The sequence below is a fragment of the Ornithorhynchus anatinus genome, chromosome 20 (assembly GCF_004115215.2).
Source record: "Ornithorhynchus anatinus isolate Pmale09 chromosome 20, mOrnAna1.pri.v4, whole genome shotgun sequence".
NCBI classification, from domain to species: domain Eukaryota; kingdom Metazoa; phylum Chordata; class Mammalia; order Monotremata; family Ornithorhynchidae; genus Ornithorhynchus; species Ornithorhynchus anatinus.
In genome coordinates this window covers 2796869-2820739 of record NC_041747.1, presented here as the reverse complement: position 1 = coordinate 2820739, position 23871 = coordinate 2796869, and the positions used below count along the sequence as shown (strand labels likewise).

Sequence of the window (23871 nt, the reverse complement as noted above, 5' to 3'; positions counted from 1 at the left end):
CCAGATGGCACTTGCAGAAAGAAAATGATTTCCCCCTTCCTCGGTATTCCCACTCCAAACAGCCAAGAAAACAATTCCTCACAACCCAGGACATCCACTCCACCCCACATAGAGACATCTGGAGGATGTCAATGGCCCTATTTTTAATTTCACCTTCTCCCACTCAGAGTTACAGACAGTTTTTCATCTTTCCTTTTCTGGGTAAACTTCCAACCCGCAATAATCAATGTTGTTCATTGAACCCTATTCTAGGCACCTGGGAGAGGACAATAGAGTTATTATAATAATAAATACTAACACTGTGTTATTTGTGTTACTATGTGGCAAGCACTGGGGTGTACATTGTACTTGTATATTGCACTTATATTGTTCTCTCCCAAGCATCTAGTACAGTGATCTGCACACAGTAAGCACTCAATAAATGCGATTGATGGGTGATTAGATGCAAGATCATCAGGTCCCACATGGGGTTCACAATCTAAATAAAAGGGAGAAACGAGGATTGAATCCTCATTTGCCTATGAGGGAATGGAGGCAAAGACTCCACACACAGTGACTGGCCTCTAGACTGAAAGTTCATCCTCTAGACTGCAGACTCCTTGCAGGCAGGGAACAAGTCTGCCAACTCTGTTGTATTGTACTCTCCCAAGTGCTTAGTACAGTGCTCTGCACAGAGTAAGCGCTCCATAACTACCATTGATGATGATGATGATGAGTGGCTAAGGCCCCACAGCAGTCAGGTGGTGGAGCTGGGATTAAAAGCCAGATTAAAAGCTGACCTGAATTCTTCCCACACTGTTTTCCTCTTCCTATCCTACATGGGGCTCTCAATCAAAGAGGGAGGGAGAACGAGTACCTTACCCCCTAACACAGATAAGGAGACTGAGGCACAGAGGGGATAAGTGGCTTGCCCAAAGACACACCACAGGCCAGTGGCCGAGCCAGGATTAAAAGCAAGGTCTCTTGGCTTCCATGCTCCTTCCACATAGGTGATTTGTGACGGGGCCAACTCAGCCCTGCTTCTGGCAGACACGGACCCCCCCTCGCTTCTCACTTCTTGCCTTTTGGGTTTTCTGCGGAGTTGCCCACCCTCTTCCTCATCAAACAGAAACTCCTTACCATTGGCTTTAAAGCACTCAACCAGCTCGCCCCACCTTACCTCATCTCACTAATCTCGTACTACAGCTCAACCCACACATTCCGCTCCTCTAGTTCCAGTTTACTCACCCTTCCCCAATCTCATCTATCTCGCCGCCTACCCCTTTCCCACCTCCTTCTCCTACCCTGGCACTCCCTCCCACTCCATCTCCGCCACACCTCTCCCCACCTTCAAACCGCTATTAAGGTCACACTTCCTCCAAGAGGCCTTCCCCGCTTAGACCCTCGTTTCCCCGGCTCACTCTCCCTCCTGCATCATCTACGCACATCAATCTTAGGACACTTGATATCCTCTCTAGCCACACAGCGCTTACGGACATAATTTTATATTATATATTAAAAATTACTTAGTCATATTAATGCCCATCTCCCCCTCTAGAATGTAAGCTTGCTATGGGCGGGGAACGTGTCTGCTAATTCTGTAAACTCGCCGTGGGCAGGGAATGAGTCTGTTATATTGTACTTTCCCAAGCACTTAGTACTGTGCTTTCCACACAGTAAGCATTCCATAAATACGATTGAATGAATGTTGTATTGTACTCTCTCAAGTGCTCAGTACAGTGTTCTGCACATATAAGCCCTCAATCAATATGCCTGATTAATTAGTAAACTCTGTTCACGTGGAGAAGAAGCAGCCATTTTGGACTGAAGGCCAAAAAAATGTCTTCATGAGTGGATTTAGCTGTGTTTGAGACCGTCGGATGGTTGGCAGGGGGTGGAATGGTCACTGAGGGCAAAGTAGCGTCTTCTAACGCCACTCTATTCTCCCAAACCCTTAGTACAGTGCTCTAAAGACAGTAGGGATTCGATAAATACTACTGACTGGTGGTAGAAGAGGGAACAAGCACTCAAAGGATCATGATTTTTTAATTCGTCTCCCACCAATTTTACTCACCTGGGAGGAAACTGTCTGAAGACCCTGGGAGATGAGCCAGGTGAGCTTCCAGGTCTCTGGTGGAATCATGGTCAGGTTGTCATGCCAAACTGAGGTTGTCTTCCCTCCTTCTTCCCCAGGAGAAGAGCGGGGCTCAGTGTAAATCTTCAAGGTCCTCTATAAGGCTGCTGAAGGAAACAGGACATATAATATACTGGCTGTCTGTTGAGGTTCCTAATATTATGAATCAAATACACATTTTTGGATATGCCATCTTTGGGTATATCTTGACCGCTCTTTGGATTGGATAAACTTGTACTTCTACAGAGAATAAAGGGGTGTACAGCCACACATTCCACTTTCCCATTTCTGGGATTGAGCAGGCATCCCCAGCTGCTTACCATCTAACAATCAAGAGAAACTGAGGCACTTAGGAAAATTACTACCCACCTGTATGGCTGAGTAGCATGGCCGCAGTGAGAATTTACTTCTCTGAAATAAGAGTGGGTATTCACTGTCTGCCACTAACATTCCTCATAATTCTTTTGACCCTTTACTATTTAAAAGAGAGGACGTAGGGGCCGAGAGACAGCAGAGGCTGTGGGCGGCGAGCCTTGCTGAATGTGACCTACTTCTCCCAGTCTTCATTGCAGAGAAAAGTACGGCTTCATTTTTTTTTTAGGCATCTGTTGAACACTTACTATGGGCCAGGCTTAGTACTAAGCACGGGGGTAGTAAGCGCTTAAATACCAACATTATTTTTATTATTACAAGCTAATCAATTTGGACACAGTCCATGTCCCCCAAGGGGCTTGCAGTCTTTATCCCCATTTTAATAATAATAATAATAATAATGTTGGTGTTTGTTGAGCGCTTACGATGTGCAGAGCACTGTTCTAAGCGCTGGGTTAGATACAGGGTCATCAGGTTGTCCCACGTGAGGCTCACAGTCTTAATCCTCATTTTACAGATGAGGTAACTGAGGCACTGAGAAGTGACTTGCCCTTCTCTTTTACAGACGAAGTAACCGAGGCACCCAGAAATTAAAGCACTTGCCCAAGGTGGTGCAGAAGACAAGTGGCAGAGGCAGGATTAGAACCCAGGTCCTCTGATTCCCAAGCCCGTGCTCTTTCCTCTAAGCTCATCTCTATTTATGAAAGTAATATGCCACATTCTGGCACATCTACAACAAAGCTACAACCCTGCTGTGTGCTTTCCCAAGCCTAACCAAGATCAAAATGGTTTCCTCCTTTGCTTATGACTAATCATGCGGAGACAGACAGCAGCTGCTCCCATTAGCCTCATATTCATCCATTCAATAGTATTTATTGAGCGCTTACTATGTGCAGAGCACTGTACTAAGCGCTTGGAATGGACAATTCGGCAACAGATAGAGACCATCCCTGCCCATTGACGGGCTTACAGTCTAAGCGGGGGAGACAGACAAAAACAATAGCAATAAATAGAATCAAGGGGATGTCTATCTTATTAACAAAATAAATAGGGTAATAAAAATATATATAAGTGAGCAAATGAGCACAGTGCTGAGGGGAAGGGAGAGGAGCAGAGGGAAAGGGAGGGAAAGGGGGCTTAAGTGAGGGGAGGTGAAAGTGCGGCAGAGAGGGAGCAGAGGGAAAAGGGGAAGCTCAGTCTGGGAAGGCCTCTTGGAGGAGGTGAGCTCTCATACGAGTCAGTGGGGCCATAAAACAGGCTGTAAGCCCGTCAAAGGGCAGGGATTGTCTCTATCTGTTGCCGATTTGTCCATTCCAAGCGCTTGGTACAGTGCTCTGCACATAGTAAGCGCTCAATAAGTACTATTGAATGAATAAAACATCTCTACGGAGAAAACGTGTCTCCTACAATACTCCTTTCTCCTCTTTGAAGACTGGCGGAGCTGAGGGCTTTTCATCAGGAGTTATGTTGCAAGTCTGATTAAATAAGAAAAATAACTTTCTCCGGGCATGCAAACCAACCTGTTATGGGCTTCTCTTCGACGGAGCTTTTCAGGGGAACCCTATTTAGGGTACAATCCCGTTTCTGGGTGAAACATCCCTCCTCCAGGGTCTTCTTCTAGTCATCTAGGAGCAACGAGGAGCTGCGAGTAGAGAAGCAGCGGGGGCTCAGTGGAAAGAGGCCGGGCTTGGGAGTCAGAGGTCATGGGTTTGAATCCTGTCTCTGCCCCTTGTCAGCTGGGTGACTGTGGGCAAGTCACTTCACTTCTCTGGGCCTCAGATTCCTCATCTGTAAAATGGAGATTAAGACTGTGAGCCTCACGTGGGACAGCGTGATGACCCTGTATTCATTCATTCAATAGTATTTATTGAGCGCTTACTATGTGCAGAGCACTGTACTAAGCGCTTGGAATGAACAAGTCGGCAACAGATACAGTCCCCGCCGTTTGACGGGCTTACAGTCAGTATCTACCCCAGCGCTTAGAACAGTGCTGTGCACATAGTAAGCGCTTAACAAATACCAACATTATTATTACTAACTTGCTCATCATTTCAAACTCCTCTTTATTTAGCCTTGACTTTTCTTTTTTTCTCTGACAGGCTGTCCTCGGCGTAGTCCACAATCCTGCCTGCTAAGGAGTATAGATGGCCGATTTCTATTTTGAGTGTGGGGATGGAAAAGGGGCAGCGATTTTTTTTTTTTGGTTTTTGCTGCAGGAGGGGAGGAGAGAATGGGAGGAGTCTGGCTTCATGGAGTCAGACAATGCCCCCCCTTTGGACCTTTTTGGCCCTGGTTTGAGACGCCCGGGTTTTGCCAAATAGCTGAGGCGAGCAAGGCGGGGAATCTAATTCAAACAGATGTGGAGACCCCGCCCTGAAGTTAAGGGGATCATTTAACACTTCGAGTATAAATATCAGAAGCAGCGCGGCTTGGTGGAAAGAGTTTGGGTGTTAGAGGTCATGGGCTGCAATCTCGACGCTGCCCCATCAGCTGTGTGACTGTGGGCAAGTCACTTCACTTCTCTGTGCCTCAGTTCCCTCATCTGTCAAGTGGGGATGAAGACGGTGAGCTTCACGTGGGACAACCTGATGACCCTGTATCTCCCCAGCGCTTAGAACAGTCCTCTGCACAGAGTAAGTGCTTAACAAATACAAACATTATTATTAGCCCTAGGCTCCAATTGTGGTGTTTGTGAAGGGTTGAGAAGGGGTCTCTAACCCTAACCCTACGTGCCAACTGTGGTGTTTGTGAAGGGTTGTGTGTGGGGGGGGTCTCTAACCTTAACCCTAATCCTGGGTGCCAATTGTAGTGTTTGTGAAGGGTTAAGAAGGGGGGTCTCTAACCCTAATCCTAGGTGCCAATTGTATTTGTGAAGGGTTGGGGGGGAGTGGTCTCTAATCCTAACCCTAGGTGCCAACTGTGGTGTTTGTGAAGGGTTGAGGAGGGGGTCTCTAACCCTAACCCTAGGTGCCAATTGTATTTGTGAAGGGTTGAGGAGGGGTCTCTAGCTCTAACCCTAACCCTAGGTGCCAATTGTGGTGTTTGTGAAGGGTTGAGAAGGGGGTCTCTAACCCAAATCTTAGGTGCCAACTGTATTTGTGAAGGGTTGAGGAGGGGTCTCTAGCTCTAACCCTAACCCTAGGTGCCAATTGTGGTGTTTGTGAAGGGTCGAGGAGGGGGTCTCTAACCCTAAGTGTCAATTGTATTTGTGAAGGGTTGAGGAGGGGGGTCTCTAACCTTAACCCTAATCCTAGGTGCCAATTATGTTTGTGAAGGGTTGAGAAGGGGGTCTCTAACCCTAACCCTAGGTGCCAATCGTATTGGTGAAGGGTTGAGGAGGGGTCTCTAACCCTAACCCTAGGTGCCAACTGTGGTGTTTGTGAAGGGTCGAGGAGGGGGTTTCTAGCCCTAACCCTAGGTGCCAACTGTGGTATTTGTGAAGGGTTGAGAAGGGGGTCTCTAACCCTAATCCTAGGTGCCAAGTGTATTCGTGAAGGGTTGCGGAGGAGTTTCTAACTCTAACCCTCACCCTAGGTGCCAATTGTGGTATTGGCGAAGTTTTGAGGAGGGGTTGTTTCTAACCCTAGATGCCAACTGTGGTGTTTGTGAAGGGTTGAGGGGAGCCTGGTGGGGCCCGAAATAAAGCGTAAGGGAAAGGAAAGGGAAAAGGAGAAAAGAGAGGATAAGGGAAAGGACAGAGCAGGGCAGGGCAGGGCCGTGTGGGTCGGTGGCCCGGGGAGGCGGGCGGGGCGGCTGGAGGCCGCGGGGGGCGGGATGGTCGCAGCCAATCCCCGGGGGCGGGCGGGCGGCGGGGACCAATCAGAGCGGGCGGGGGGCGGGGCCAGGCGGGATTGACGTGCCGTGCGGCCCCGGCCCGGGGTCAGGGCGGCGGCGGCGGCAGCAGGAGGAGCCGGACCCCCCGGACCCCCCCGGACCCCCCCCCGGACCCCCCGGACCCCCCACCTCCCACCCGTCCAGGGCCGATACCCCACTGAGGGCCCGCTGGGGGGCTCGGCCGATCTCCCCTCCTCCTTCTCCTCCCTTGTCCACCTGCCCCTGGCCCTTGGCCTCCTCCCCCCTGCCCCTTGGCCTTCTCCCTTGTCTGCCTCCTTCTGTCCCTTTGGGCCTCCTCCCTCTGTCCCTTTGGTCCTCCTTCCTCTGTCCCTTGTCTGCCTTCCTCCTCCTCCTTCCTCTGTCCCCTGTCCTCCTCCCTTGTCTTCCTTCTCCCTCTCTGCTCCTTCCTCTGTCCCATCTTCTTCATTCTCTCCCCTGTCCACCTCCTTCTGTCCCCCTTGTCCTCCTCCCTCCGTCCCTTGTCCTCTTCCCTTGTCCTCTTCCCTCTCTCCCTGGTCTTCCTCCCTCTGTCCCCCTCCTCCTCCCTCTGTCCTCCTCCCCGTGTCCCTTGTCATCCTCCCTTTCCCCCTTGTCGTCCTCCCTCTGTCCCCTCCTGCTCTCTTGCCCTCCCTCTCTCCTCCTCCCTTGTCCTCCTCCCTGTCTCTCTCATCCTCCTCCCACCGTCCTCCTCCCTCTGTCCCCCTCCTCCCTTGCCCTCCAACTTCTCTCTCCCTTGTCCCTCCTCATCCCTCTCTCCCTGTCCCTCTCCCCTCTGTCCTCCCTGTCCTCCTCCTCCCCCTCCTTCTCCGTCCTACGCCTCTTCCCCTCCCTCCCTCCCTCCCTCCCTCGTAAACTCATGGGTCGGCCGGGCCTCGGCCCTGCCTCCTTCCCACACGCATGTGATCGCGGGAGCGCCGGTCACCGGGGTTCCCGGCGGACAGCTGGGCTTGGGGTCATTCTGCTCGAGCCCTGAAACCCTCAGTCCCCCCAGGAAGAGCTAAACGGGGTGAGTTGGCATCCCCCACTTTGCTTCTATCCGGCCCCAGAGCGGGGGGTGATACCCGGAGGAGAACCTCATTTATCGACCTTAGAAAAATCCAGAGATTGCCAACAGAAAGAGTCTCCCCGTTCCCCAATCCTACCAGAGTTGAGTAGTTAAGTAGAACTAGTATAACTTATTAGAGATGTTTTCCTTGGAATCAGGTATCCCTTCACTTACAAGAGCTGTCACCCCAACCTTTATTGCATTTTTGTTCCAAACCGAGGACTTCAAATCGGATCCAGTGGTTCGAAAGAGGGTGAACGAGACCCCTGGGTCAAATAGAAACTTTCCCTCCTGGAACCGGGTTTCTCCTCTATTCAAAAAAGTTAAGCTAACAAAGCCCAAACTTCATTTTCACTTTTTCCAAACCTTCGGAAACCAAAATCTTTCTCTCCCAAAGTACCTGATTTATATTCCACTGTGTTTTTGTTTTTTAAATTCAGATCATTAAACCAAACCTCCAAAATGAAGAAGATTATGTTCGTAGAACCTGCTGTTTTTCTTCATGCCTTTGCCATGTCTCTGTCCTCACCGCTGGCAACACAGTACGTCTATCGGAGAATCTGGGAAGAAACAACCAACTACAGTTTTGCACAGAATAGCAGTATTTCAGAGTGTGGAGGAAACAAAAGCAGTCCAATCTATATCATTCAGAAGGTAAGAAATATCAAAAGGTGCAGAAAAGATCATGATCGTGTGTATTTTTAAAGTTGCCGTACAAGAATGAATGGATTATATCTGATTTCTATTGCACGTTTAAAATACCTTTACATGGGCATGGAATGATGGAAGCTGAGTGATTTCTCTCCCCCTCCCCCCCCCCCCCCCAATTCAGACTACAGACAATTAGGGATAATTTGGGCAAAAACTTCCCAGTTTTCCTCATTAGCAGATTACCTTTTAACCTAAAGTATCCAGGTAATTGTCTGAAATTCTCCAATTCACTTTGCATGAGTATGAACGGCTTTCCCGACTGCAGAAAGCCATTCTGTAAACAAGTGAATGACACATTTTACGGCACCTGAAATTAAAAAGTAAAAACACAATGTATCCAGGAACCAAGACTCCCCCTTTTCGACACTGCTCTGGTCAGTTGATGTGGAAGGTGTTTTTGAGGATAGAATGACTTAAATGAAACAAATGACTTAAACCTACTTGGGACAACTTCCTCCTGCCACCTCTGAGTGGACTGGAATTTTGCCAAACCCAAGCCTGTGTGGATACTGAGCAGAACCAGTTTTCCCTCTGAGAAATGTCATTCTCTGAAGCAGAATCACACACAACGATGGAACGCGAAACCAACCGGCTGAAAGACGGGAACGAGAGGAGGCCTTAAAGATAGAACCACAGACAGGAATCAGATTTCTTCCAGGTTCCCAATGCATTTCAGAATCGAGCCCTGCCCTAAATGGGATAGCCAGGCTGCTTTATTCTTTCCCGTCTCACTCAAGACTCAGAGAATAGGTGGAGTCAAAAATGGTTTTACTATTAAAGGGATTCCTTGCACTGGAGTAATAAGTAACTTAAGGGCAGAACCTGTGGCAACTAACTCTTGGGCTCGCCCAAAGGCCCAGTCCAGTACTCTGCACATGGCAAGTGCTAAATAAATATTCAATAGTATTTATTGAGCGCTTACTATGTGCAGAACACTGTACTAAGCGCTTGGAATGGACAAATCGGTAACAGAGACAGTCCCTGCCCTTCGGGCTTACAGTCTAATCGGGGGAGACGGACAGACAAGAACAATGGCAATAAATAGAATCAAGATACTAAAAGTATCAAAATACTTTTGATTGGGCCTTTCTAGAATCATGGAGCCAGAAGGAACCTTGATAGATTATCTGTCCAGCTTCCCGCTGCTAGACACATAATAGAATGATCTAGATCAGGTGGTTGTACAGTTCTTTAAGACCTTCTAGGTTCTCGAGCTCCTCTGAGAGCCTTTTCTAGGTTATCACCTTGATAATCGAGACTTAGAGAAACACCGGATGGTTTGGGAATCTTATTCCCTGTGGTTGGGTCTTCAGCGGTCCCGGGAACCACTCGAGGCCAGAGGTTTTGTGGGACAACTAACCAGGCAGCATCTCATTGATAAGGATTCTCATTTAAATCTAGTGTCTGTTTTATGGCACTTGTTAAGCGCTTACTATGTGTCAAACACAGTTCTAAGCGCCAGAGTAAGTATAAGTCAGATCAGACATATTCCCCGTCCCACAAAGGGCTCACAGTCTGAAGTAGGAGGGAGAACAGGCACAGAATCCCCAATTTACAGTTGGAGAAACTGAGGCACCGAGAAGTCAAGTGACGTGACCAACGTCACCCAGCAATTGGCGGAGCAGCTGGCCGAGCTGGAGTTAGAACCCAGGTCCTCTGACTCCCAGGTCCCTGCTCTTTCCACCGGGCCACGCTGCTTCGGCTGCGAGAGCCCGCGGAGCCGCTGGTGGGCGGGGGAGTTACCGGGAGGGGTACTGGGGCAGGGTGGGGGTTCGAGGGGAGCCCACATCTCCAGGTGGCCGTTGGTGCTGCTGGGAAACCCGACTCTCCCTCTTTACTTCAGAACCACCTGCTCCCAGGCTCTGCCTCGGACGTGGAGGGATCCTCAGATTCAGATGCGAAGGTCACACGCCCCTGAAAAATGTCGTTAGGGGCTGCATCTGGTCCCTTTATTCTCCCTACCAGGCTCTTATCTAAACTCTCTTCTTGCTAAATTATCCAAGCTCCTTGGGGACATATTTAGGAGAGAGTTGGCCTGCATCGAAGAGAGTCAAGCCTTTGCAAAATGATCATTAGTTTGAATTTCTGCTAAATGAATTCCAAAGAGAACTCTGCTTAGACCAAGGCCCTTGCCTTGGGTGGGATTGGGAAAGTGACCCCACAGGGGCAACTAATTCCTAAAATCATACCTTTCTCTGACACTGGGAAAGCTTGAAATTTGATATACCCCACAGGCAGCAATAAAGCCAGAAAGGAGGGTCTATCAGGTATCAACTCTTCAACCCTGTGACTCAGTCATGTCATCTTCGGCTCTCATGAGGCAGAGAAATTGCTTTCTGACCATTCATCTCCGTAAAGCGATTCCCCTGCAGACAGATTGGCAGACTTTCCTTATTGCCAACCGCGGTTTAAGTCCTGGGTGGAAGTACTGTTATAGTGTCCTCTCCCAAGTGCTTAGTACAGCGTTCGGCACACACTAAATTAATAAATACCAGTGACGGGTGGGTTACTGTTACATAAAAAAAAAACCAGCCATTTTCTCTACATCTCCACTGGGCCACCTTTAAAAGCCCAGGTCGAAAGAGATTGCATCACATTTGCTTCTGGCTAGAAGAGGGAAAGCAGGTGAATCATCACGCTGCCTGAATAACTGTTCTAATAGGTGGGCTAGTATTAATAATATTTGTGGAATTGAAACACTTCCAATTACCTAGCACCGTAATAAACGCTAGGATAAAAAGGTTAGACGCAGGTCCTGTCCCAGTCTAAGTAGCTGGAAGGATGAGGATTTAATCCCTTTTTTTACAGGTGAGGAAACGGAGGCACAGAGAAGTTAAGTAGCAGCAGCCAAGTGATGGAGCCTGGATTTTAGATCCCAGGTCACGCGGCAGACAAGTGGCAGAGGCAGAATTAGAACCCAGTTCCTTCTGACTCCCAGGCCCATGCTCCCTCTTAGACCATGCTGCTTCAATCAGTTAATCGAATTGTGATCCAGTTGTTTCATGTCTTTGCAGGAAGTTCAGAAAAAGGCCTCCCTATTTAACCTGCAGGTGGACTTGAGCGGATTAATCCCCGGCCTCGTGGTCACCTTGGTTCTCCTATCCAACAGTGACCGTCGAGGACGCAAGCACCCTATCCTCCTGTCTTCCCTGGGCGCCCTGGCCACCAGCGTTTGGCTCAGCGTGCTCTCCTATTTCTCCTTGCCCCTCTACCTTTTGATAGCAGCGTCCTTCCTGGGGGCGCTCTTCGGCAATTTCGCGACTTTCTTCGGAGGGTGCTTGGCCTTCATCGTGGACCAGTGTAAGGAGGAGGAGAAGAAGACGATCCGGATTGCGATCGTTGACCTAATCCTCGGACTGGTCACGGGCCTGACGGGGCTGTCCTCCGGCTACTTCATAAGGGAACTAGGTTTTACGTGGTCGTTTTTGATCACTGCTGTGGCGCTGGCGTGTAATTTGATCTACCTTTTCTTTTGCCTGGAGGACCCGGTCAGCCCACCTCCGACCCAGGATGCCTCGGGGTCGTGCGGCGAGGGCCTCAAAAAACTGTTCTCCAGCATTCACGGCCTTTTTAAAAACGCTTCCCCCAGGCGACGGACATTGATCTCCCTGTTGCTCTTCACCATGGTCACCTATTTCACCGTCCTCATCGGGGAAAGCCCCATCTTTATTCTTTACGAGCTGAACGCGCCTCTCTGTTGGAATGAGGTCTTCATAGGCTACGGCTCGGCCCTGGGAAGCATTTCTTTTTTGAGCAGTTTTATCAGGATCTGGGTTTTCTCTTACTGTCTCAAAGACAGTCACATGGCCTGCATTGGGATCCTGACTACGATCGGTGGAATGGCCATGGCAGGCTTCGCCACGACGACGTTGTTGATGTTTTTAGGTGAGAACCCAAACTCCAGTCCTCGGATGCGATTGCGCCCAGTTCTCCGAGAGCCCGCGGGAGCCGGGTTTTCGAGGGTCTTGGGGCTCTGGGAAAACGGTGTTAACAGGGGCCATCGACTCATTGGGAGTTGATGGGTTGCGGGGTGGGGGTAAATAATAATAATAATGTCGGTATTTGTTAAGCGCTTACTATGTGCAGAGCACTGTTCTAAGCGCTGGGGGAGGGTGATCGGGTTGTCCCACGTGAGGCTCACCGTTAATCCCCATTTTACAGGTGAGGTAACTGAGGCACAGCGAAGTGAAGTGACTTGCCCACAGTCACACAGCCGACAAGCGGCAGAGCCGGGCTTCGAGCCCATGACCTCTGACTCCCAAGCCCGGGCTCTTTCCACTGAGCCACGCTGCTTCTCTGATCAATCGGCCGCTCAATCCGTGGTATTTACTGAGCGCTTTCTATGTGCGGAGCACCTTACTGAGCTCTTGTGTATGCAGACGCTGTACCGAACGCTTGGGAGAGTGCAGTATAGCGGGGGAGCTTAGCGACCAGAAACCGCTGTCCACCAGCCTGTAGAGCTTGGGTTGTCATCGGTAGTTACTTCTGAGAACAAGAGGCATTAGAGAAGCGGCGCGGCTCAGTGGAAAGAGCCCGGGCTTGGGAGTCAGAGGTCACGGGTTCGAATCCCAGCTCTGCCACTTGTCGGCTGTGTGACTGGGGGCAAGTCACTTCACTGGGCCTCAGTGACCTCATCTGTCAAATGGGGATGAAGCCTGTGAGCCTCACGTGGGACAACCTGTGTCTACCCCAGCGCTTAGAACAGTGCTCGGCACATAGTAAGCGCTTAACAGATACCAACGTTATTGTTATTATCGTGGGTGGCCGACAAATTAGTGCTCCAAAGCCAAGAAATTAAATAGAAAATGACAAATGGGGGGTTAATGGCGAAGGTGATCATACAGTGGCAGTTTTTAGAGCCAGCTGCCTCTGAGATGGCACATCCCAAGACTGTGCCCAAGGATTAGAGGGGCAGAGGGGGAGATCGGTTTCTAACCTTAGCGTCCGACGGTTTCTTTACTTAATGTGGCTCTTCCGATGATGTTTTGCAGTCAGGCTGCTGTTCCTCTTTGCCGCCATACCCATGTCAGTCTTACGGGCTATGCTGTCCAAAGTGGTTCGAGCTACAGAACAAGGTAAGTCGAGTTTGCTGAAGAAATATCAGTAACAGAAATAGATGCCGTCGTTTCACTGTGCGAATTCCAGGCATGGAAGGAAAATAAGTCAGGTGCAAACCCCCCTTCCCTCCCCGCCCCCAAACCCTTGCTTCTACAGCACAGATAGATTTTTTTTGGTTTTTTTTCAGGAGAGCATTACTTTCATTTAATTTCTTCTTCATACACTAGGTATTACTGATCCTTGCCTTCACAGGCTAAAGCATTCCCATTTATTTTCAAGTGGCTCATTTATAGTTCAGAATAAAAACTCTAAGTAGTACTTAGTCGCCAAATGATCTTTTATGCAGCAGCTCTCTCAGTTTTTTAATTCTGAATTTTAGTGCTTTGAGATGACCCAGGAGTAAATGTTTATAACTCTAAGGGAAAAAAAAAAAAAAAGCTACATTAGGACCATAATGCAGGCTGGATTTTTAAGACAGAAAACTTCGATTCTTTTGCTTATACAGCCATTGCCAGTGGGCTGGCTTAAAATCCGCTTCAGAAGTCTTCCCGGCACTTGTAAAGATGAAAACCAGAAATTACAATATGGAGGAGATACTTGTCTTTGCTGCTTGATGAAAATACCCCCATGAGAGTGTTTGATTAATTTATTCATTAACCCAAATATCCCCGGTTTAAAAGGGGCGGTAGGAAAGAAAGTATGGAGCAGTCAGATGGGCGGGAGGAATTTCCCCCAAAGAGTGTGGTAATGTGGTTGTGATAGGTGTGAGGAGGGAGGGAAAGGTGTGAGCAGAATTTGGTTTTGGAAAGGACCAGGCCTCTGGAGGTGAAATTGCAGTCAAAGAGGACGGAGTCAAGACTAGGAAGCGTCTTACTTAGATACTTGATTCTATTTATTTGCTATTGTTTTAATGAGAGGTTCATCCCCTCGATTCTATTTATTGCCATTGTTCTTGTCTGTCCGTCTCCCCCCGGTTAGACCGTAAGCCCGTCGAAGGGCAGGGACCGTCTCTATCTGTTACCGATTTGTCCATTCCAAGCGCTTAGTACAGTGCTCTGCACATAGTAAGCGCTCAATAAATACTATTGAATGAATGAATACCCTTCTTCCTCCAAAACCTTATTGAATGTACATCTCCTCCAAGAAGCCTTCCCTGACTAAGCCCTCCTTCCCTCTTCTCCCACTCTCTTCTGCGCTGCTCTTACTTGCTCCTTCTTTCATCGTCCCTCCCATCCCTACAGCCCATATGTGTATATATAGGTATATATACCTGCAATTTATTTAATAATAATTTGGTATTTGTTAAGCGCTATGTGCAGAGCACCGTTCTAAGAGCCGGGGTAGATACAGGGTAATCAGGTTGTCCCACTTGAGGCTCACAGTTAATCCCCATTTTACAGATGAGGTAACTGAGGCACAGAGAAGTGACTCGCCCACAGTCACACAGCTGACAAGTGGCAGAGCCGGGAGTCGAACCCATGACCTCTGACTCCCAAGCCCGGGCTCTTTCCACTGAGCCACGCTGCTTCTCTACTTATACTATATTATTATATATACACTATATACTAATATTATGCTATACTTAATGTCTGTCTCCCCTTCTAGACTGTTTGTGGGCAGCTGGTTGTGGGCAGGAATATGTAAGTTTGTCATTGTATTGTACTCTCCCAAGCGCTTAGTACAGTGCTTTGCACACAGAATGAATGAACCCCTCCCACTCACACAGCAATTACGTATGTAGGCATTCACGCTACAATTTTCCCTATCTGTAATTTATTTACAGCGCTTAGAACGGTGCTTGGCACATAGTAAGTGGAAAGAGCCCGGGCTTCGGAGTCACAGGTCGTGGGTTCAGATCCCGGCTCCGCCACTTGTCAGGTGTGTGACTTCGGCCTCGTCACTTCACTTCTCTGTGCCTCAGTTCCCTCATCTGTAAAATGGGGATTAAAACCGTGAGCCCCACGTGGGACAACCCGATCACATTGTATTCCCCCCCAGCGCTTAGACCAGTGCTTTGCACATAGTAAACGCTTCACAAATACCACCATTATTATTCTCTGGGCCTCAGTGACCTCATCTGTCAAATGGAGATGAAGCCTGTGAGCCCCACGTGGGACAACCTGATGACCTTGCATCTCTCCCAGCGCCTAGAACGGTGCTTGGCACATAGTAAGCGCTTAATATTAATAATGTTGGCATTTGTTAAGCGCTTCCTATGTGCAGAGCACTGTTCTAAGCGCCGCGGTAGACACAGGGGAATGAGGTTGTCCCACGTGGGGCTCACAGTCTTAATCCCCATTTTACAGATGAGGTAACTGAGGCCCAGAGAAGTGAAGTGCCTTGCCCACAGTCACACAGCTGACAAGTGGCAGAGCCGGGATTCGAACCCATGACCTCTGACTCCAAAGCCCGTGCTCTTTCCACTGAGCCACGCTGCTGCTTTTCTGCTTAACGAATACCATCATTGTTATTATTTTCATGTCTCTCACCTCTTGTAGACAGTAAGTTTGTTGTGGGCCGAGACCGCATCTGCCCAGTTTTATCATTATTGTACTTGCCCAGGGGGTTAGGCCAATGTGCTCAGCACAACATAAGCGCTCAAAAGATAGCCCTCATTTAGCCTGAATGTCACCCTCCCCTCCTGGGAACTACATTTCCCAGAAGCCTCTGGGAAACCAGGACCTTCTGGATGGGTGAACTACACCTCCCAGAATCCTTTGAGAAACCAGAACCCTTTGGGGGGAGGGTGAACTACATTTCCCAGAATCCCTTGAGAAACCAGAACTGTTTCGGGGGGGGTGAACTACATTTCCCAGAATCCTTTGGGGGGGAGGATGAACTACACTTCCCAGAATCCTTTGGGAAAGCAGCCCTTTTGGGGGGCGTGAACTACATTTCCCAGACTCCTTTGGGAAACAGCCTTGTTGGGGGGAACCACGTTTCCCAGAATCCTTTGGGAAGCCACCTTGTTGGGTGGGTGAACCACATTTCCCAGAATCCTTTGGGAAAGCAGCCCCCCCCCCCCCCCTTTAATAATGTTGGTATTTGTTTTAAGCGCTTACTATGCGCAGAGCACTGTTCTAAACGCTGGGGGAGATCCAGGGTCATCAGGTTGTCCCACGGGAGGCCCCCAGGCTTCATCCCCGTTTTCCAGATGAGGTCACTGAGGCCCAGAGAAGTGAAGTGACTTGCCCACAGTCACCCTGCTGACAAGCGGCAGAGTCTGCATTCGAATCCAAGACCTCAGACTTCCACTGAGCCATGCTGCTTCTCCTCTTCCGGCAGGATGACCCAGTCAGCTAGCTGGGCCAAACTAAGAATTTAATAATAATAATAATAATGATGATATTTGTTAAGCACTTACTATGTGCCAAGCACTGTTCTAGGAGAAACCCTACTTAAAACTCACCTCCTCCAAGAGGCCTTCCCAGACCGAGCTCCTCTTCTCCCTCTACTCCCTCTGCCACCCCCGCTTTACCTCTCCGCAGCTAAACCCTCTTTTTCCCCTTTTCCCTCTGCTCCTCCCCCTCTCCCTTCCCATCCCCACGGCACTGTACTCGTCCGCTCAACTGTATATATTTCCGTTGCCCTATTTCTTTTGTTAATGAATCGAACATCGCCTCGATTCTATTTAGTTGCCGTCGGTTTTTACGAGACGTTCTTCCCCTCGTCTCTATCGCCATCGTTCTCGTCTGTCCGTCTCCCCCGATTAGACCGTAAACCCGTCAAAGGGCAGGGACCGTCTCTATCTGTTGCCGACTCGTTCATCCCAAGCGCTTAGTACAGTGCTCTGCACATAGTAAGCGCTCAATAAATACTATTGAATGGATGAATGAACGAGAGCAGGGGCTTCCTGTCCCCTTCCAGCGTCGCTTTCAGGTGCAGAAGGGTTCGGGTCAAAGCGATCACAGGCCCGGTTTTTCCATTTTGCCCCCCGCGTGTGACGGGGCCACCCTGCCCAGTGTGAGGCTTCCCTATTTTTCCTATTTGCTTTATCTCTTTAGGGGTGGACGTTTGGCGACCCCGAATTTAGAGATGTGAAAGAAGAAGCGGGGGCGGCGGTGGCTTTGCCCTTAGCTCTGTCAGTCACCGTAGCCAAGGGGAAGGCGAAAAACCGAGCGATTTTTGAGCTACGTCAAGCAAAGGCGGGTTTGGTTTAGATTGATTTGGATGAGAAGCAGCATGTCTTAAGGGAAAGAGCCCGGCCTCGCGAGTCGGAAGTCGTGGGTTCCAGTCCCGGCCCCGCCACTTAGCGTTGGTGCTCGTCAAGCGCTTCCTATGTGCCGAGCGCTGTTCTAAGCGCTGGGGGAGATACGGGGTCGTCAGGTTGTCCCTCGTGAGGCTCACGGTCTTCATCCCCATTTGACAGATGAGGTCACTGAGGCCCAGAGCAGTGACTTGCCCACAGTCCCACAGCTGACAAGTGGCATTCATTCAATAGTATTTATTGAGCGCTTACTATGCGCAGAGCACTGTACTAAGCGCTTGGAATGGAAAAATCGGTAACAGAGACGGTCCCTGCCCTTGGACGGGCTTACGGTCTAATCGGGGGAGACGGACAGACGAGGACAGTGGCGATGAATAGAATCAAGATTCGAACCCATGACCACTCGTCAGCTCTGTGACTTGAGACAAGCTGCTCTGCGCCTCAGTGACCTCCTCTGTAAAATGGGGATGGAGACTGAGAGCCCCACGTGAGACAACCTGATTGCCTCGTATCTACCCCAGTGCTCGGCACGATAGTAAGTGCTTAAATACCGTCATCATTATTGTCAAAAATCGCATGGAGCCACCTATTTTTTTCTTTAAGAGTATTTAAGCATGTGCCAAGCCCTGCACTGGAATAGATATGAGTTTATCAGTTTGGACACAATCCCTGTCCCACATGGGGCTCACAGTCTTAATGCCCGTTTTACGGATGAGGTAACCGAGGGCACAGAGAAGTTCATTTATTCACTGTCGTATTTATTGAGCGCTTACTGTGTGCAGAACGCTGTACTGTGCGCTTGGGAGAATGCAACGATAGAGAGAGACATTCTGGGCCCATGACGAGTTTACGGTGGAGAGGCGACTTGGCCCAGGTCACGCCGCGGACACGTGGCGGCATAGCTCAGTGGAAAGAGCACGGGCTTGGGAGTCAGAGGTCATGGGCTCGAATCCCAGCTCCACCACTTGTGAGCTGTGTGACTGTGGGCAAGTCACTTCACTTCTCTGTGCCTCAGTTCCCTCATCTGTAAAATGGGGATGAAGACTGTGAGCCCCACGTGGGGCAGTCTGATGACCTTGTATCTCCCCCGGCGCTTAGAACAGTGCTCTGCACATGGTAAGCGCTTAACAAATACCGACATTATTATTAGGCGGCAGCCGGGGAATTAGAACCCAGGGCCTTCGGACTCCCAGGCCCGTGCTCCACCCACCGGGCTACGCCGCTTCTCGATTTCCCCTTGGTGTTTCCAGCGGCTTTGGGAAGAAGCCGCCCCGTCCCAACCCGCCTGGGAGATCAGGAACCGGGGAGTTGATGGGGAGGCTGAGCTCCGTTTGGAAAAGTCCCCTCTGCCGCCGGGAACGTCACACCCTCGACGGGAACCGGCCCCATGGAGGATGGCTCGTGTGGCCTGGGGGAATCGATTCCCCCCCCCCCCCCGAGCTCTCTGCAACTGCCCCAACCCTTTCTGTTTTCTCTTTTCCAGGGACCCTGTTCGCCTGCATCGCCTTCCTGGAGACCCTGACCGGAGCCACCTCCGTGTCGGCTTTCAACGGAATCTATTCCGCCACCGTCGGGTGGTTCTCCGGCTTCACCTTCCTCCTCTCCGCCGGCCTCTTGCTGATTCCCCTGACCAGCCTGTGGTGGGTCCTTTATTAATAATACTGATGAATAATTACGGTATTCGGTATGGTATTATGGTATTCGTTATGCCCTCATCGTGCGCCAGGTACTGTGCTAAGCGCTGGGGGGGGATCCAGATAAATCCGGGGGGACGCGGTCCCCGGCCCGTGTGGGGCTCACAGTTTCCATCCCCATTTTAATAATAATAATAATAATGGTGGTATTTGTTAAGCGCTTACTATGTGCCGAGCACTGTTCTAAGCGCTGGGGTAGACATAGGGGAATCAGGTTGTCCCACGTGGGGCTCACAGTCTTAATCCCCATTTTACAGATGAGGGAACTGAGGCACAGAGAAGTTAAGTGACTTGCCCACAGTCACACAGCCGACAAGTGGCAGAGGTGGGATTCGAACTCATGAGCCCTGACTCCAAAGCCCGTGCTCTTTCCACTGAGCCACGCTGCTTCTCCTGGGGCACAGGGAAGTGAAGGGACTGGCCCACAGTCACCCAGCTGACAAGGGGCAGAGCCGGGGATTCGAACCCATGACCTCTGACTCCCAAGCCCGGGCCCTTTCCACTGAGCCACAATCATCATTATTATTACTCAGTGGGGTGTCTTTCTTTTGATGTGAGCCCGTCACTGGGCAGGGATGGTCTCTATCTGTTGCCGAATTGTCCATTCCAAGCGCTTAGTACAGTGCTCTGCACGTAGGAAGCGTGGCTCAGTGGAAAGAGCCCGGGCTTGGGAGTCAGAGGTCGTGGGTTCGACTCCCGGCTCTGCCACTTGTCAGCTGGGTGACTGTGGGCGAGTCACTTCACTTCTCTGTGCCTCAGTTCCCTCGTCTGTAAAATGGGGATCAACTGTGAGCCTCACGTGGGACAACCTGATGACCCTGACTCTCCCCCAGTGCTTAGAACAGTGCTCTGCACATAGGAAGCGCTTAAATACCAACATTATTATTTCAGAGAAGCAGCGTGGCTCAGTGGAAAGAGCCCGGGCTTGGGAGTCAGAGGTCATGGGTTCCAATTCCGGCTTGTCAGCTGTCTACCCCAGCGCTTAGAACAGTGCTCTGCACATAGTAAGCGCTTAACGAACACCAGCACGAGTAAGCGCTCCATAAATACTGGGGAATGATGTCTCTGGGAGCCGCATGCCCCCTCCGGAGCGATCCAGGTCCCCGTAGCGTAGACCGGGGGACAGATTCGGGGGAGCCGCTAACGGGGGTGCTCGGCCCCGACCTCCGTACCCTCCCCTCTCTCGGGCCCTCGGCCGGGGAACGTGCGGGAGGCCGTCTGATCGGGGCGGGCCTGGATTCGAGGCATCCTCTCTCAGCAGCCCCAACCCCCTCGGTTCCCGTCTGTCTTTGCAGCGTCGTGATGTGCGTCAGCTGGGACGAAGGGGACGGGACCCGCCTTCTGCAGGACGAGGAGCCCGAAGAAAGCCCCCGCAGCTGACCCGCGGCCCTCCTGTCCCGCCCCCAGCCCAGGGGAGCCAGGGGGCCTCGGATGGCAGAGAAGCTGCCCGCGCCGGGAAGGAAGCTCTCCGGGGGCGAGAGCCGTTCGCTTTTAAACAGAAAACTTGAAAGAGATGGGCTGTTCTGAGCAAAGAAACGCAGCTTCCGAGAGTTCCGATGCTGGGAGGGTCACCTGTGTTGTCTATCACAGTGCCTCACCTGAAAATGAATGTAATCGATGACCCTACCTAGCCCAGACTGTCCAGAGGGACGGAAGAGGACAGTGGGGGTGTCTACAACACACACACACCTTGCATGGGGCTACCAGGTTCCACCCCCCTACTGTACCCTGCCCCCCGTCTTTTGTTTTAATATTTGCTAAGCACTCGCGGGGCTCACAAGTCAACCCCCGTTCGGCAGGTGAGGCAACGGAAGCACAGAGAAGTTACGACGTGCCCGGGGTCACACAGCGGCCAGGTGGCGGAGCAGGATTAGAACCCAGGACCTTCTGCCTGCCAGGCCTGCGCTGTATCCGCTGGACCACGCAGCTTCACTCCTTCCCGCTGGGTCCCTAGAGATGCTCTTCGGCTCCCACGGTTTTTGGGGGGGGGCAAAATTCCCGATCCTAGTAGAGGCGGCCTCGGTTTTCTGATTTTTTTTTTTTTTTCCCCCTTCATGCTTTATCACCGAAAGGAGTACAATCCATCGGGGATGTACAGAAGGGGTAGAAACGGAAGCTCGTATTTAAAATGGAAAGAAAAATTCAAATGTTTTTCAAGGCAGGCACGAAGGATTCGATTTTTAAGATCAAACCATTGAGAGAGGATGTCTTGTCTAACTGAATGAAGCGGCATGGCTTAGTGCGGCGGGCCTGGGGGAGAGATCTGGGTTCTAATCCAGCTCCACTACCTGCCTGCTGGATGTCCTCGGGCAAGTCACTTCAGTTCTCTATGCCTCAGTTTCCTCATCTGTAAAATGGGGGTTCAGTGCCTGTTTCTCCCTCCTTAAACTGTGAGCCCCACCTGGGACAAGGACTGTGTTCAGCACTACCCCAGTGCTTAGTACAGTGCTTGGAACATAGCACTCAACGAGTACCACCGTCATCGCTATTATTATTATCGTTAATGATAACGACTACTATTATTACGAATGAGCTCAGGACCGGGAGGCAGGAGACCCAGATTCTAGTAGCAGCCCTATCACTGGCCTGTAGTGTGACCTTGGGCAAGTCATTGAACCTTTCTGGGCTCCAGTTTCTTCAACTGTAAAATGGGGGTAATATCCTTGTTTTCCCTACCTCTTTGACCGTGAGCCCGGCGAAGGACAGAGATCCGGTCTGATCCGATCGGCTTGTATCAAACCCAGGGCTTAGCACTGTTCGTCGCACACAAGCAGCACTTAATAAATACTGGGATTGTCATCTGTGTCAAGCTGTATTACATTATTTTCTTCCGTAAAGAAACCTCTAGAAGGTAAGCTCGTCACGGGCAGGGAACGTCTCTGCCGATTCTGCTGTACTGTACTCTCCCGAGCGCTTAACGTTGTGCTCGGCGCGTAGTAAGAGCGCATTAAATATCACGGATTGATTCAGGATCAGGTACTTGGAGAAACAAATGAAAACAGATCGAGAGCCCACTAGATAGCGAAATAAAGTCAGGTTGGAATATTCCGTTTTGCCCCAGAGGAATTACTAGCTGGCAGAAACTATTAAATCAACCTAAGACGAGAAGACCCCGTTGGGCTGCCAATGCTTTTCTAAGCAGCCTGCAAAAAACTTTCTCCGTTTCCATACGTATCAGGGTCAGGGAGGTGGTGTTTTTGATAGCAGTTGGCCTCACCAGCTAGCGTTGGCCACAATTCCATTCCTGATGAAACTTTTCTTTTGCAAACATAAGTTCTATACGGCTCAGGGTCCGGTTTTTTAAGCCTGGGCCTTTGGCCCCGATTAATCTGCACAGCTATTTTCACCATTAAATTAGTGGTCTCAAATCCATCAAAGCCGAGGCCAAGGAGTGTTTCCCTCTCTGTCTGGTTTATTGCCAGCAGATTGTAACCCCCCCTAAAGAACATCTTTGTCTTGTTCAGCAGGGGCTAAGTTCGAGCACACCCTAAAGACAAATTTGGAATGCCATTCCTTCTTTTACGGCCCTCTATTACCTTTTATAGCCGCCGCTCTTCGGAAGCCCGTTGAAATCGGAAAATCCTTCTCCGATTGTTTCAGAAGACCCTTCGTTCACAGTGGAAGGTTTTTAATCCTGACAAGAGCCCAGCCTCGCTAAGGAGCCCAGCCTAGCGGAGAGAGCGTGGGCCTGGGTGTCAGAGGACCTGGGTTCCAAATCCCAGCTCCTCAGGCGGTCACTTTTCTGTTCCTCGGTTACCTCCTCTGTAAAATGGGGATTAAATCCTACTCCTTCCTACTTAGACTCTGTGCCGGATGTGGGACCGGGGCCGTGTCCAACGTGATTAACGTGTTCCCAACCTAGCACTTGGAACAGTGCTTGGCACCTAGTGAGTGCTTAACTGACGATCACTATTATTGTCAGTGGTGTCAACCAGTGTTTCTAAGTACTGGGGTAGGTACAAGTTAATTAGGTTGGACCGTCCCTGTCCCACACAGGGGCTCTCAGTCATAGGAAGAAGGGAGAATAGGTATTGAATCCCCGGTTAAGGAAACTGAGGCACCGAGAAGTTAAGCCACTTGCCCAAAGTCACACGGCGAGCATTTGGCGGAGCTGGGATTAGGACCAGGCCGTGCTCTTTCCTGAGATGGTCTTCAACTACAACTTCTGGTGGAAGACTTGTGTATAGGGTTACTTTTCCGAGGTAGGAGGAGTGAGGAACGCTACTCCTGCCTGGAGAATCCCTGTAGAGTTACTCTTCGCTGCAATCTGAAGCCTAAAGTCTTTGGACTTCACACTCCGCTTCCAGGAACCTGACTCAAAACCCGAGTGAAACCTCCACGAGATCCCGCCCCTCTTTCTGTCCCTGCAAATCTAGGCCTTGGTGAGGTGTGACCACCCGCCCCCCCCCCCCCCCCCCCCCCCCCCCCCCCCCCCCCCCGACTCTTCCCCGGACCGTCGTTTCTCGGTATCTTAAATCAATTGTTCTTTATACGGGGAGGCAATGAGGCCTGGTGGAAAGAACACAGGACGGGAAGTCAGGAGACCCGGGTTCGAGACCCGGCTCCACCACAAGCTGGACATTGGGCAAGTTGGGGTTGTTCCTAGCCCTCCCTACCTCTTAGACTATGAGCCCCGTGTGGGTGACGAACTGGGTCTGATCTGATCAACCTGTACGGCTAAGTAAATAGTGGTAAATAGTAAGCACCTGGAGGGGCAGTTTGACCTGGTGGAAAAAACACGTGCCTGGCAGTCAGAGAACCCGGGTTCTAATCCCGGCTCCGACACCTGCTTGACATGGGCAAGTCACTTAAATTCTCTGTGCCTCAGTGACCTCAT

General features: G+C 50.5%; 1 protein-coding gene across 1 annotated transcript; it reads left to right on the top strand.

Annotated features, from left to right (window-relative positions):
• The first annotated feature begins 7134 nt into the window (after positions 1–7134).
• SLC46A3 (solute carrier family 46 member 3) lies at positions 7135–21304 on the top strand. The gene is made up of 6 exons (XM_029048592.1): positions 7135–7325; positions 7805–8018; positions 11090–11960; positions 13067–13150; positions 18824–18980; positions 20330–21304. Exons 2-6 carry the CDS (start codon positions 7827–7829, stop codon positions 20412–20414), a joined length of 1389 nt encoding a protein of 462 aa, XP_028904425.1. The 5' UTR covers positions 7135–7325; positions 7805–7826; the 3' UTR covers positions 20415–21304.
• The last annotated feature ends 2567 nt before the right edge of the window (positions 21305–23871 follow it).